The 16,214-nt window shown below is 26.2% G+C and overlaps 2 protein-coding genes across 2 annotated transcripts; one reads left to right on the top strand and one right to left on the bottom strand.

Annotated features, from left to right (window-relative positions):
* Positions 1-5,829: 5,829 nt before the first annotated feature.
* On the top strand, positions 5,830-7,017 carry GO595_002759 (CDK inhibitor Srw1; the record flags this gene model as incomplete). Its single annotated transcript, XM_067915704.1, has 1 exon — positions 5,830-7,017. One exon carries the CDS (start codon positions 5,830-5,832, stop codon positions 7,015-7,017), a length of 1,188 nt encoding a protein of 395 aa, XP_067776560.1.
* A 6,669-nt stretch (positions 7,018-13,686) lies between these two features.
* GO595_002758 (uncharacterized protein) lies at positions 13,687-14,970 on the bottom strand (the record flags this gene model as incomplete). The annotated part of the gene is made up of 1 exon (XM_067915703.1): positions 13,687-14,970. One exon carries the CDS (start codon positions 14,968-14,970, stop codon positions 13,687-13,689), a length of 1,284 nt encoding a protein of 427 aa, XP_067776559.1.
* Between the last annotated feature and the right edge of the window lie 1,244 nt (positions 14,971-16,214).

The raw sequence follows: 16,214 nt of genomic DNA, 5'->3' as shown, positions 1-16,214 counted from the left end.
TGGTGGCGGTGGTGAAGAACATATAAATATTGTTAATTCATTAATTAATGGTTCTAAATAATCGATTTGAGTTTTCTTAGCAAAAGGTTTTAAATTTAATGTTTGCCTTAAAAGTAATGGCCATATTGTAGTTAAAGGATTTGAGATTGATGAAATATTATTTGCTAAAATTTTCCATAATGATGCTACTATTGGTTGAGTCTTTTGATAACTTAAAATACAATTATATAACATTTTTAAACATATTAAATTAATAGATACATCATTCGGAAAACGGATATTTTCACATGCATTCTTTTGATTATTTGATATATATATTGAGAAACTTTTTAAAAATAATGTAAACATTTTATCAAAATCACCATTATATTCGGATTTAGACCATATTTCAAACACGATATGTCGTTGTTTATCATTTATACATTTCTCATATAATTCATATGTTTTTGTTGACATTATTTTATATTTAAGTTGGTTTTGTAATAATAATATTGAGTTAATTAATAATTCATGATTATCTTGAATCATATCAATGAAGTTTTGTATTTCATTTAAATTCATTTGTAAATATTTAATTATTAATTTTTGTACAATAAAAATCGATAAATTAATATTTTCAAGATTTAATAATTCTTGGAAATCATTTAATGTATAATCAGAATCTATTTTAAGTATTTCATTAATAACTTGTTCTAATAAAAATATATATAAATAAGATTCAGGTTTAACTAATTCTATTATTAATGAAATTATATATTCTTTTGGTATTTTATGAATATTTTCTATAATGAAATTAATAAAATTATCGACATAAAGTAATTGTAAACCATTACCACCAAATGAAGATAATATTACTTTATATACTAAATCAAATAATTTTTGATTTGTAATAATATCATTTGATTGTATAGCTATTGATGTAATAATAAATTGAAGTTTATTTGGTTTATCATTAAAATTTAATGAACTTTTAATGAATGCTATATTAGTAAATAATTTATTCCTTAAAGGTTTTGGTGAAATTTTTAATGCTTTATATATAACAGAGTTTTTAGAATCAGATAATAAACATTCTTTTAAATATTTAAAACCTGTTTTAGTAGCAAAAGTTAAAGCATTAGTAATTATCGAATATTTCTTATCATCAATAGCAAAACCACATTTATCAAAAAATAAAATTATTGAATCCATTGTATTTTCGAATTGATCAATTGATAATAAATATTTAATTACATCCTTATTAATTAATTGATTTGTTAATATATAAAATGATTCAAGAACATTAAATAATGTATTCACTTTAGTTAATAATGATATTTGTGATACGATTGTAGCAGTTGCTTTATTTTTATCAATGATATATAATAATGGCCAATAATATTGTATAGATACCCATTTCCCAATTTTATTATTAATATTTTCAATTGTATTATCCCATTTATTCATTTCAATTATTCCATCATTATTTAATTGATCTAAAAGAATTTGTAATATTTGTTTTTGGATCTTTTTAGGTGATTGATGATAAATCTCTTCAAATAATGAATATATAAAATATATATGTTTTGATCTTGATGAAATTATTTCTTGGAAAATTATTTTATATTTTGGTATATTATCAGAATTTAATACTAATAAAGGATAAATGATATCTTTTAATGATTCTTTTTCTTTGATTTCAAGTGTATTATAATTTAAGACTGGAATTTTAATTAATTCTTCAATTCCTTCATATAATTTATCATAAATTTTTGGAAATGCTCTTAACATTATTGATAATATTTTACAATTATTTAAGTTATTCGAATAAATCGGATTTTTAATGACTAATTTTGCATATTCTTCAACTTCTTCATCTTCATAAATTTCACGTGCAAATTCAGCACATGTATATGAATATAATAAACAATTTACATGATTAATTCCTTCTAATAAAAACTTCATTTCTTCATGTAATTTATCATCATCTGTTTCTTCATTTATTAAGTTTTTAATATAATCAATTAAATCTTGTACATTCTTTGGTAATGCTGAAAGTTCTTGAAATTGAAATCGTTCTGAAGGAAATGGTTCAATAATTTGTAAGTCAGTGATATTAGAAATTATATTTAAGACAAAAATTAAAAATGATTTTAAATGGAAAATTGAAGAATTTAGAAAATCACATAAATAATTTGCTATTTTTAATTGGAAAACGTATGAATTTAAAAAGCAATTACTAAATATTGTTAATGAATTTAATATAAATTCTTGGAAATAATTTTTGGTATTAATTCGATTAAAAAATTTTAACATTTCATTCTCATCAAATGAATCAATTTTAGTATATAATATTGTACATATTACATAACTTAATATTTTTGGTGTATTTGATATTTCATATAAAATTTCTAATGTTTTTTTCTTGTTTTTATTTACTAATGCTGATACATAATTAAAACATTTAAAGATAAATAATAAATTATCTGTTTCTGATGGTATAATTTCATATTTAGGTAATACATCTGATTCATTTTCTTCAAATAATGATAATAATAACGATTTTAATGAACACCAAAGTTTTTCATCATCAATCGAATCTAATAATGAATGTACATTCGAATAAATCATTTGATCAATTGGTACTTGTACTTCATTATTATTAAAACTATAACGTGTAATAAATAAATTACTTTGTGGTGTAAAACAACGTTTTAACTTAAACTTTTTAGTGAATTTTAATAAAAGTAATTTATCATCTTCATTTGCATTTGATAAATTATTAAAAATCGTTTCTAATATTATTGAATTTCGTTCTTTTTTACCATATATTAAAGGCTTATTTCTTTTTCCTATATTTTTTAATAGTTTTAAGACTTTAATAGGTTCATTATGAATCGACTTTATTAATGAATCAATTGTTATATCATTTTCTATTAATTTCGGAAAGTTTTGATTTAAATATTCAATAAAATGTATTAAAATCGATGCAGAAGAATGTTGTTGTTCTGATAAAATCGAAATAATATTTGTTGTAAAATCGGAATTTAATATTTTTATTAATTGATTTGTTTGTTTTAAAAAAGTATTTATAAATATTAATAATTCAATAATAAACATTATAGTATCAGTAACATTTGATACTTTAAATATATTTGCTTTAAATGTCTGTAAAATACCATTAATATATCCTAAGATTTTGGACATATTTATTTCATTTATTTCTCCATGTGTTAAATTTGTACTTTCATTAATTTTTTTAAATATACTAAACGCTGTTCTAAATACTATAGTTCCATAAACAGAACTTTTCATTTCTTGGATAATGAAATCAGTTAATGTATGTAATAAAGGTATAAAATTCGGTATATCTAAAAAAAATGTTCTAATAAAAGAAGAATCAATAACCATAGAATTCTTTGCATTAAAGAACTTAATAAAAACATTTTTCCATATTCGTGCTTCTAATAATATATTACATTTAGCTAAAATTAATGGGAACTTTTGGAACAAATATTGAATTAAACATCGAATTCGATCATAATACTTAATAAATTTAGCATGAATCATACACATTTTCATGTTATTATTCGGTGATGAATTAATATTTTGAAATGCATAACGGAAATTACATTTATTAGTTAAATTCCTTAATCGTATAAATATATATAATGAATTTACATATGAATTAATGATTAAATTAGAATCAAGTTGTGTAAATTGTGTCTTTATAGAACCATTTGAAATTGATTTAATTTCTTCATATGTTATATGGATTGAAGAAGCAATTTCAAGTGATTTAAATAGTGTTTCAAATGATTGTTGTACAAATAATATCGTAGCTTGAACATTATTAAAATTTGTGGTGGTATCATTATTAGGATCAAAGATTTTATCAATTGATTTTTCGATAAGTAAAAAGAATTTATTAATACCATAAAATAATGTAATAAATATATCAATGCTTGGTGGTAATGTTTTTATTTTATTATTAATTTCGATTAATAATTTATGGAATTTTGTTGATCGTTGAATTAATGGGAATTTATCAATAAATAAAAAATCGACTGCAAAATTTACAATTAATGAAACAATTTTCAGATCTGATTTTGGTGATTGTAAAACAATTTCACATAACCTAAAAACTAATGTTTGTCGTGACGCATAAAAGTCGGGATCTGTAATAAATGAATTCATCATTGTTGGTAATATATTAATTAATGATTCGATCCATGGTTGTTCTTTCTTTTGATTAACAAAATATACAAATGAATATGATATTTCGTTTTGAAGAAGTTGAAATGAATGTGGACAATGTTGAATTAAGTTATAAATCGCATCAAAAATTGCCATCGATGATTTTGTACGTGATGAAACATCTGAGGCTAAAGTATAATAATGAGTGGTACGTGCTTTAAGCGCTAGGAGTGGAAGAATTGAATTATAGTTTGTATCGTTTGGTAATTCTTTGGTTATAAATTGTTCCATCATGGTAAAAATAGGTGAAAAATGCTCTGAAAGTTGATCAAACGTACGCGCACAAAATGATATCAGTGTAAGTAATGAAAGAAATGGATAAAATGTCGAATAATCAATTTTCGTATAATTAGTTAAAAGCCATTTCATTCGTACATTACCGGCAGAAACGGAAAGCCTGGCAATTTGTAATAAAAATTGATTTGATGTTTCGGGTGTCTCAAAGGAATGTCGAACAATTGATAAAGCTTCAGACATTTCTTCAATGGTTCCTTCAGAAATAAATTTAAAAAATGCTGGCAATTTATCTATATGCGTGTTTGGTTGAAATTTGAAATTTAATGTTACTAACAAAGAAAGAATCTCTTGTCGAAATTCTGGTGTTGAAGTAACTCCAGTCGTACCTGGTTTAATGGCAATATCCAATAACTTTTCTGCGAGCGGATGAGTTGATGGTTCGAGTTCTGAAATTGGCACTTGAAAAACTAGATTTCTGATTTCATTAATTACAGATGTAGAATTTATTGGAGTTGAAACTAGACGAGCGATTTTTAAATTTACTTGTTCATCAATGCTTGCCGGTGTAATATTTAATGGCGTAATGTATTTGGTTTCTTTTGGTCGCATTGATCCTTTGGTATCCCCAGGGCTATTCAATTTTTCGTAAACGTTTCAAATAATATATTTGAATACATATTAATCGTTACTCTGAAAATTAACCGCTAACGATGTTATAAATTAGGAGGGATATCCGTTTACACGAGGCCCCCCTAATATTTTGCCGATAAGAAAAAAGATCGAACCTAATAAACCATACAATCAAAATAACATGTTTTTGAAACACAAAAAAAATCTTTCATATAAAATTTCATGGAAAAATTATCATTGCCTTCGTTTTGCTTCATCATGGAATTCTGAAAAAACAACTTTAAGTACTGCTGTACTTCGAAGATACTTGTTTGTTTCCTAATGTTATTTAATGTGACATGTTATCATTTCATTCAAAATTTATCACTTTTTGAACAAAAATTGATTTTGAAAAATGTCATACTAGTTTTGAATGTTTTTATATTATGACAATTTATTTCACAGTTTTTCCGATTATAATTTAAGGTTATAAAATTATTTAATACTGCTTTTGGAATTATCATTTTAATGAATCAAGTTGTAGGGAAAAAGGGAACATGATTGTTCAATCAAGTATATTCTTAATTGAGATGTGTGTAAATATTAAAAACAAAATCTGACCGATTATAATGGATACAATACAAAATTTGATCTAAATTTAAGAGTTTGTTTCAATAATTATTGACTTAATTTTACAAAGCACTTTTTAAATAATCCATGCGTTAAGCTTAACGTATTAAATATAAAATGCAAAAAAGCCCATATGCCAACACTAGGGCACCTAAACAGAGAACACAATCAGCTCATATCCTTCGCTTCTGCATTTCAGACCTAAAAATGCAAAACCAATCTCCATATGATAAAGATAGATTTTTCAATTCTCCAATTAAATCTCCAAAAAATAGAACTCCCACAAAATCTCCAATTAAATCCTGTCAAACATCTGAGTGGCCATCGACTTCGAAATCTCCACAAACGCCTACAAAAATAATTCAAAGTCCATGCAAAAAGAAAGCACCCATTGCTGTTGATAAAGTTTTAGATGCTCCTGATCTTTTCAATTCATATCCATCGAAACTTATTGATTTTAAACAAAGGACTTTAGCTGTTGCATTAAATACATGTGTTTATATTTGGGAAGATGGTAACACCACAGAACTTATGGAAGCCAATTCACCCATTACATCACTTTGTTGGACAGATAAAGGACTTGTCATTTCAGCAAGTGGTGAAGTTGAATTATGGGATCCTATAAAATGTTCAATGATTCAATCATTCAAGAGTCATGATATCAAATGTGGTGCTATGTCTTTTAAAGGACATCGTTTTGCATCAGGTGGAGCTGATAACAATATAAACATCACTGACATCAGGACAAATATTACAAATGTTTTTAATGAACACAAATCAGAAATAACGCATCTTTCATGGTCAACAGATGGTTCACATCTTGCATCTACAGATTTATATACAGTTAACATATGGGGAGATCAAAAAAAGAAAACATATAATTTCGATCAATCGATTAGTAGTTTTACGTGGGTTTCATCAAATATATTTTCTGTAACAAATGCAATGGATGATGGAAATATTAAAGTCATTTCGATGCATCCTGAAGATGTTCTTTACAATATTAATATAGGAACACCTATTTCTGGTATTAAATATACTAATAAATGGGGTTATATTGTTACACATGCACGAAACGATTTTAGTTGGGAATTATTGACTCAAGATTGCAAGAAATATGGAAAATATAACGGACATACTGGTGATATTATAAATATTACTGTAAACGAAGAAGAAAATGTTGTTGCAACTTTGGGAATGGATGAAACTTTAAGGATTTGGGAACTTAAAGAAAACCAAATAAAAACACCAAAAAAGAATCCACATTCATCAATTCCAATTGGTTTCAATCTTTCACTTAGGTAATAAAGCGTTTATATATATACTTAGATACTTAAACATGAAAAATTATAATCTTAAAATATTTTTTAACCCAGTATAACCCAAAACAGGAACGTTCTGCATTGAAATATTGAACGTATCGGTAACGTACACAAGCACTTTTGATATAAAATTCTATAGCTGGCAAAACAAAAAAATGGTGGCCAAAAACTTGCCACCTTTAAAAAAAGTCGAAGGGTTTGAAAAGTCAGTCACAGCTCATCATACTTTTTTTGTGCTTTCGTACATAATTTCCGAAATATTAGAAATTCGGTTCACATTTCTTCGATTAAATCCTCCACGATTATTAATATCTCAATTTCTCCAATACATTTCAATGCTCCTTGTTGCTTTTTTTGGCCGTATTTTTAAAATCTCTAAAAAAATTTACAGTGATAAAGAAGAATTATCACATTTAAATTCAGCAACACTCACCCTCCTTGATATCAGTTGTGACGCCTCCCTTAAAATTGCCACATCACTTGCCCCCGAAAAATCAGAAACACTTCTTAGCATATTTCCAATAATACAATCAATCTTTTCATTTATATGTTTCAACCAAAAATTAACAACATTAGAATTCCTAGGCATGATGTTACAAGTTGTTGGTTACATTACCATTTCATCAAGTCCAGTTGGATTACCAATTGAACCCATCCATCCAACTCCATACTATGTTTTAGGCATTGAATCCATTCGTGCAGGTTATATATTTCTTGTTTTATCGATATTCCTTAAATGCATTAGTATGACCATTGTTCAATCACTTCACTCAACTGACATCAAACTTTCAGCGCTTTCGTTTTGTAGCGAGAATGGCTTTTTTGGGATAATTATCACAACTTCATATCATTTATATATTTCATTAACACATAAAGAACAAATATTAACATCTCCGATCAAAAGTAATATATTAATTGCTTTGATATTTATATTATCAAGCGCAATAAAACATTACACACAATTTTGGCTGATATTAAACACTTCTGCTGTGGAACATTCAAGAATTACAACTTTGGCAATGTTATTTAACTTTATTGTAAGACATTATATATATAGAGAAGACGCATTAACTTATGGTTATTCTGCAATGCCTTTGTTCGGAGTGGCGTTGGCGTTGTTGGGATTCAACTTGATGGGCTTAACTCAAGATAAAAATAGAATTTTGTTGATGGAAAATGAATGCGATGATGACGAGTTCAAATTAATTAAAAATGAGGAAGAAGAAGAGGAAAAGGAAATAGAATTTGTTGAATAAAAATAAAAATAGAATTCATGTATACAATGTTCATTTTATTGTAAAATATGAAAAATGTTTTGTTTAATAAGTAACTTAAGTTTTCTTGTATATATAAGAAAATTAGATGAAATTGAAATATAAACTTTTGAAGATAATAACTTATTTGATATATATAATCAGATGGCTTTTCCCCAATTCTACACTAATACTCGAACACAAAGCCCATCCATATATATATATCATCAGTTAAATAATAACAGTAGAAATTTGAAATGTTTATTTGTTATGAGTTGCTTTTAGGGGACGGGTTCAGTTTAACATTCTCTTTGTTTATAATAATGCCTGAATTGTGTTCTTGTTCAATAGTTTATTATCCAAAATTGAATATAACCGTCAAATAAAAAGATAGTCCATATTTTTGACCGTTTAAAATCCGATTTTTGTTTCAAATCTGAATGAACGAAGAAAAAAATCCAAGCACAAACGGACAGAAATTACTGGAAGAAATTCAGCAAATAATTTTTCTTTTAAATAATGATAATATTCCTAAATCAGCGGATTCAATATATAAAAACTTCGATGATAATTATTCATATTCTTTTAACCTTATTATTTGTCAAATAATATACTCATTTTTCATTATAAGTATGAAAAATATTGATATAATTTTAGATTTTATGAAAAAGATTGAAACATTAGAGGAAAACAATAAAAATAAAACAAAAATTTTTGATGTGTTTGCATGTTTTCTTTTGAGAAAAGATACAAGAGAGTCCTTTTATCTTCTTAAAGAAATAATTGAACGTGGAATTATTAATCCAGAAAACATTCAAAGAAACAATCCAAATTTTGTATTCAACTTATCAGATGAAGAAATTGAAGACATTTATAGTGATGCAATAATACATAACGATCAAGAAAATTATAGTAAACTTTCAGAGAATGATTTTGAACTTCATAAGAAATTAATTAAAGAAGGTGTTAATCCAAATGAAATGCCAAAAATAATTCGGAATGATGATATAGAAAAACTTCAAGAAATATCATCACAAACAAATTTTGATTTTAATCAAATAATTGAACCATCAATTTATGAAATTTGCTCATTTATCAACAAAGAAAATGTTACATTAATTGATTATGCAGCATTTTTTGGATCAATTAAATGTTTTAAATATTTGCTTATGAATGGTGCAAAAGTAGAAAATACAGGCAAATATGCTGTTGCAAGCGGAAATTTGGAAATAATGCATTTATGTGAACAAAATCATTCGACATTTAAAGGTGCATATGAAACAGCAATTAAATATCATCGAAATGATATCTTTAAATATATTTATAATAAGGAATTAGAAGGAAAACCAATTCAATCTTCTGATAGTGATAACGAAGATTATGATGAAGATTACAATAAAAATAGTGATAATGGAGATGATGATAATGAAAATGAAGAAGATGATGAAGATGACACAAGCGAAAATCATAGCTCAGATGAATCAATTACTAACAGTAATTTAAAAAGATTTCACAAACTACAAATTGCTTGTATTTCTAATAATAATTATGAACTTTTATCATATTTAAATAATGATGAAACACAAATCGATGATGATGTTATTAATAATTCAGCAAAAATTGGAAATATAATACTTGTTAAATATTTTCTTCAAAATAATCCAATTCCTAATGATATTTTAGTATATTCTTCAGAATCAGGCAATATCGAACTTGTTAAGTATATTTTAAACAATTATGAAATAGATATCAATGCTAAAAATGTTTTTTTGATTAAATTAGAAAAAATTTTTATAATTTTTTGTTTCTGATTAATATTTGAAACTTGTTAAATTTATTTGAAACAGCACTTATGATTTCATCTCAATATGATCATAATGAACTTGTTAAATTCCTTCTTGAACAAAAAGGAATTGATATAAATGTTATAAATGTTAATTTGTTTTGTTTAGTTTTTATTTTAATATATTAAAATTTTAAAATTATATTTGGAATTTATTTAAATTATTTGAAACTGCTCTTTTTTATACAGCACGTTATAACCGCAAAGAAATATTCGAATTACTTCTTGAACAAGAAGGAAATATTGAAATCAAAAATATTTATTTGTTTAATTTAAAATTTAATTTAATATTTTAGTATTTTAAAAAAATATTTGGAAAATATTTAAACTATTTAATTCAATACTTATTTTAGCAGCCAAAAAAGGCAGTACAGAAATTGTTAAAATACTTTTACAGAAAAATGTGATTGATATTAATACTAAAAACATTTTATCATTTTAATTAATGTTCATTTCAATAATTTTATATTTAAAAGTAATATTTGGAATTTTTTTGAAATATTTTATACAGCACTTATGGGTGCATCTGAATTTGGCCATATAGAAATTGTTAAATTACTTCTAGAACAACAAAAAGGAATTGATATTAATGCTAAAGATATTTATTTGTTTTATTTTTTGTTAGTTTCATTTAATTTTAATTTCGATATAATATTTGGAAATTGTTTAAATTATTTAGAACAGCACTTATTTTAGCATCGCGTTATAATCATTCAGAAATAGTTAAATTACTTCTTGAGCAAAAAGGAATCAATATTAATGCTAAAGATATTTATTTGTTTTATTTAATATTTATTTTAATAATTTAGGATATCAAAATAATATTTGGAAATTATTTAAATTATTTTGGACAGCACTTATTTTAGCAACTTGGAATGGGTATATTGAAATTGTTAAAATGCTTCTTGAGCAAAAAGGAATAGATTATAATTCTCAAGCTATAAATATGTTTTATTTAATGTTTTTTTCAATAACTTGATCTTTTAAAATTATATTTAAAGATTATCTAAAGAATTTTCAACAGCACTTATGTATGCATCAGAAAAAGGATATATAGAAATTGTTAAAATGCTTCTTAAGCAAAAAGATATTGATATCAATGTTATAAGTGTTTGTTTAAAAAATTTAAAATATCAAAATAATATTTGGTAACTATTTATAATATATGAAGCAGCTATTATGTATGCAGCTTGGAATGGTTACACAGAAATAGTTAAATTACTTATCGAACATGAAGGAATCGATCTAAACACAAAAAATGTTTATATATTTTAATTATTATTTATATTAATAATTTGAAATTCTAAAATAATATTCGGAAATCATTTGTTATATTTCAAACAGCACTTATTTATGCATCGGGAAGAGGTCATATTGAACTCGTTAAATTACTTCTAGAACAAGAAATTGATATCAATGAAAAAGATATAAATTTGTTTTATAAAATTTTCATTTCAATAATTTGCAATTTCAAAAAAATATTTGGAATTTATTTTAAATATTTTTTACAGCACTTATGTATGCAACTGATAAAAACTTTATAGATATTGTTCAATTACTTCTTGAACAAGAAGGAATAGATTTCAATACTAAAAATATTAATTTGTTTGATTTAATATTATTTTTAGCAATATGATATTTCAAAATAATATTTGGAAATTGTTTAAATGATTTAAAACAGCTCTTATGATTGCTTCTAGCAAAGGTAATTTGGAAATTGTTAAACTACTTCTTAAACAAAAAGATATTGATATCAATGCGAAAAATAAAATTTGTTAAAATAAGTTTGGATTTCAACATAATATTTGGAAATTATGTAAAATATTTGAAACAGCACTAATTTGTGCATGCTTTGGAGATCACCTTGAAATTGTTAAATTACTTTATGAACAAGAAGGAATTGATATCAATGCTAAAGATATTTTTTTTGTTTTGTATAATATTTGTTTTAACAATTTCATGTTTCAAAATAATATTTGGAAATTATTTAAATTATTTTATACAGCTTTTATAACTGCAGTTGATGAAAGATTTGTTGATATTGTTAAATTCTTTCTTGGACAAAAAGAAATAAAAATTTCTCATGATGTTAATTAATTTGTATCAAAATTTATAAAAATAGTTTGAAATTTGTTAATATTACTTGATGTTTATTCCTAAAAAATTTAATGCTGTCATTAGCAGCAGCTGTTAAAGATGGTTCCATAGAAATTATTGAGTTACTAATCGATTACATAAAATCAATTGAAAAAAAGTAAAATATTTTTTGAAATACATCAAAAGAGCACAGTAAAACAATATGATATTATCATAATATTTTTGTGTTTTATCATCAAGAACTAAGTAATTTATTATATTGTGTATCAAAACAATATTCATGTAAAACATTCAATCACATATCGTTAATAGTAATTTTCGCATTTCAGTGGTTTACTCTTATCGTGAATCTTTTGGTTTTAACAAACAAAAAAAAATACAAAAAACAGCCTAATATCATTTATAAATAGCACAACAACAATTACTGGAAAGAAATTTGATATTTTGCTTTATGAATAGGTTATGTAAATTTTAAAACTCTATGTCTAAAAATGAATATTCCCAATTGTCTGGACATAAGAAATCAAAGTCATTGCTCATGTTCAAATCATTTGAATTCATTCCAAAAAAGGATAAGTTATTGTTAGCTTCTTGGGAAGTGAATTTTGGTATTGGTAAAGAATGGGATACTGTTTCATTTTTAACACAGCACGCATTGGGTGGTGGTTGGGTATTTATTTTTACCCTTTTACAGCAACTATCTTCATGCAATAACATTTTTGTTTGTTCTAATTTCATTTTGGCTAATTCTTCCTTTTTAAGTCTTCTTTGTCTAATCTGCCAACGACTCTTTATGTTGATATCAGTTCTATTTGGGAAAAATGTTGAAATATATTTCCAACGAGGACCAAATTCTTCATATTTTTGAACCAATAGTTGGTCTTCTTTTTCAGTCCATGGTTCATTTGAAATATGAGGCGACAGGTACCCCTGCCACCTATCTCGGCACTGCCTTGGATTCCTTCCTGGCATTTCCTTTGCAATAATTTTCCAATCGTTTGTTCCAAATTTTTCTACAATCTGTTTTAACAGCATATCTTCTTCTTTTGAAAACTTATTTTTAGGATGTATGTGTCCTGGTATAGAAGATGGGTAGTGGAAGCAAGGAGTCATAAAAATGAAAAATTGACAAATAAAGTGTTCAGCTCAGAATTATATAATTCAAATTTTGAGAGGATATGTACCGCGAATAAAAGTGGTGTGACCAAATTGTGAGTCAATTTATTTGACCAGAAACGATACAGTCATCAAAGAAAATGATAATATTTGCACTATAAAACATCATTAAATCATAATTTTATATCAATAAAACATTATTTCATACCTAAAATGAAAAAAAAATTGTCATATTGCAAAAGAAGATTTGGAATTCAAGAAGACAAAAAACATCAAAATTGAGAGGCTTTGTTTGATTTTTGCATCAAAAAAATTTTTATTTAATTAAATTTAATGATATCGTTTAATTAGAAGAAGTAGATTCATCTGTAGATGATGATGATGAGCCACTGGATGTTGACTCATCATCATATTCATAATATTCTTCTTCGATAATTTCCTCCTCAATTTCATCCTCTTCTATTTCTTCCTCATATACATAATCTGGTGAAGAATCCAAAGTATCCTCTGAAGATGTTGTAGTTGTTGACGAAGATGATGATGAAGAAATGTTTTCATTTGATGAAGTATCTGATGAAATATCTAATGAAATCATTGGTTTCACAGGGCTGGATTTCACGACCTCCTTCTTCGGTTCAGGTTTCACTACTGGTTCCTTCTTTGGCTCTGGCTTCTTCTTTTGTTCCTTCTTGGGTTCTTCCTTCTGTTTCTTTGGCTTGCAGAATTCTATTGCTGTGTTTACGATCATTAACGCTAACAAAAGAAGTATATCGATTACTTCAATGATTATAAAGAGTGCGTTTAAAGAGTAAAAATTGGCAAACGTACCATAGCCATAATGGTTGCGGTCCATTTCCGCCTGATATTTGATCTGGTCGGGGATTGTCGGCTGAGCAAGTTTCTCATCATGAATTGTGACAAGATAACACCAATATTGGCCGAAGTCTTCTGCTGACCAACGACCGACGCATGTTCCTTCGACGTTGGAAAAGTCATAGAAACATGGGCCGAGCGATGCGGTCTGACTACTTCCTCCGGAGATTAAGTCGAGTGTAATGTTCTCAAAGCGACATGAAGGAACTCTGCCTGTTCGGTACATTCCGTTGTCATAGTAACGATATGAAACGATGAAATCGCCAAATAATGATGGATCATATGATACGGAACTATTTGTCTCTGGGAGTGAAAAATCATAGGCGGAATCACCAACATGGTAATTCTCATTGACATAAGTTTGGAAATCTTCGTTATTGTCATAGTATGAATGGATGCTTGAAATTAATGAATTCCCATACATTGTATAACTTTCCCCAATAATTTGTGCAAGGAGAGTTCCTAGGAATGTGAGAATAGCTATTACGAGAAGGATTAATTTGAATAATGTTGAAAGATCGAATAAATATACGAATAAATATAATAACATTGCCACAGCTGAAATTGCTGATAGAACAACTATAGCTATTGCTATATCTGAAACTTTTTGATCTTGGCCATACTTTAATGTCGAAAAACTGTTGTGGTCATTATAATACGCATTGTATCCGAGAGTGCAGACCATTATAACGATGTTTGTCGTTAGCAGACCGCCGAGTAGATAATTATATACTTCTTCTGTTTTGCTCACCATAGGCGATTGATAAGAAACCGTTTTGGCGGTTATTTCTAGCTTTTTCAGATGCGAACAAGTCAAAAACTGATCTTTGAATTCAATTCAAAAAAAACACTAACGGAAGAAAAAACGGCCGTCGAACTTTTTGATCGGTTTATGATGTATTAAAATAACCGAAAATTCTTGGTTCTACATGCCACTGAAAAATTTGGATATTAATTCAATTTCCTTGTAAACATTACAATTCCTTACTGTTTCGGCTAAAAAATCTGGTTTTAAAATATCGAAAACGGTTTTATACAACGCACCAGGTTCGATCTTTTTTCACAGAATAATTAAAAGTGCACTTCAATTTTTGCATAACAATTTTTTTGATCGTTATGAATGAAAAGTCTTATAAATACAACATTTAAACTAAAATATTTTAGAACTTTTAAAACATCATTTTCTTAACTTTGTTATTAAAATATCTAAAAATTTTGGTTAAAATGTTTTTGTGATAACTTACAAAAAAATTATTTTTCCAAACAATTCTATAAATAAAATAAAAAATACATTTTCTACATATATTCATACATTTATAAAACAACGTTTTGTTGGTCACTTAAACTATCGAGTAATGATGATAAATACATTACATCTTCAAGGACCACACCATTGCATGACATTTGCATTTCGGTAAGAACCTGACTCAAATTATCACAAGAATCACCACAAGAAGCAATTATTCTTTTTTGTTCATCATCAGTAAATATTCTTAGCAAAGTTGCAATTGATATTCCAATTCTCCCCCGGATGTCATTAGTTTCCACTTGCATAGCCTCTATCATCATATCGATCACATTTGCTGAAATTAATCTCTCCAAAAACTCAACCGTCAATTCCTCAGAAAACGAACTTTTTGAGAGGACCAAAATCGCATCAACAAAAAACAGAACAATCTCCTGCTTAAGCTGAAAACCTCCATCATGGTATGCTTGGACTAGCATGTTCAAAATATCTAAATTAAGAACAGCTTCAATGGTAACGGAATTTAAAATTAATGTCGAAATCCATAATCCAAGAATCCGTATACATTCGAGTTCAGCTTTTGTGCCAAGGAAAAGAAATGATACAACGTCAAGATTTAAGTTTTCATTATACTTTGCAATATACTTTCCAACTAAAACTAAAGAATTATATTGAACTTTAAAATCATTACTTGCTGTTTGATCAACACAAACATCAATAAACTTAAACATGTCGAACTCTGCTTTGATAAG

The sequence above is a fragment of the Histomonas meleagridis genome, assembly GCF_020186115.1.
Source record: "Histomonas meleagridis strain 2922-C6/04-10x chromosome Unknown contig_20, whole genome shotgun sequence".
In the NCBI taxonomy this organism is placed as follows: Eukaryota; Parabasalia; order Tritrichomonadida; family Dientamoebidae; genus Histomonas; species Histomonas meleagridis.
This window is presented reverse-complemented; position numbering and strand designations above follow the sequence as displayed.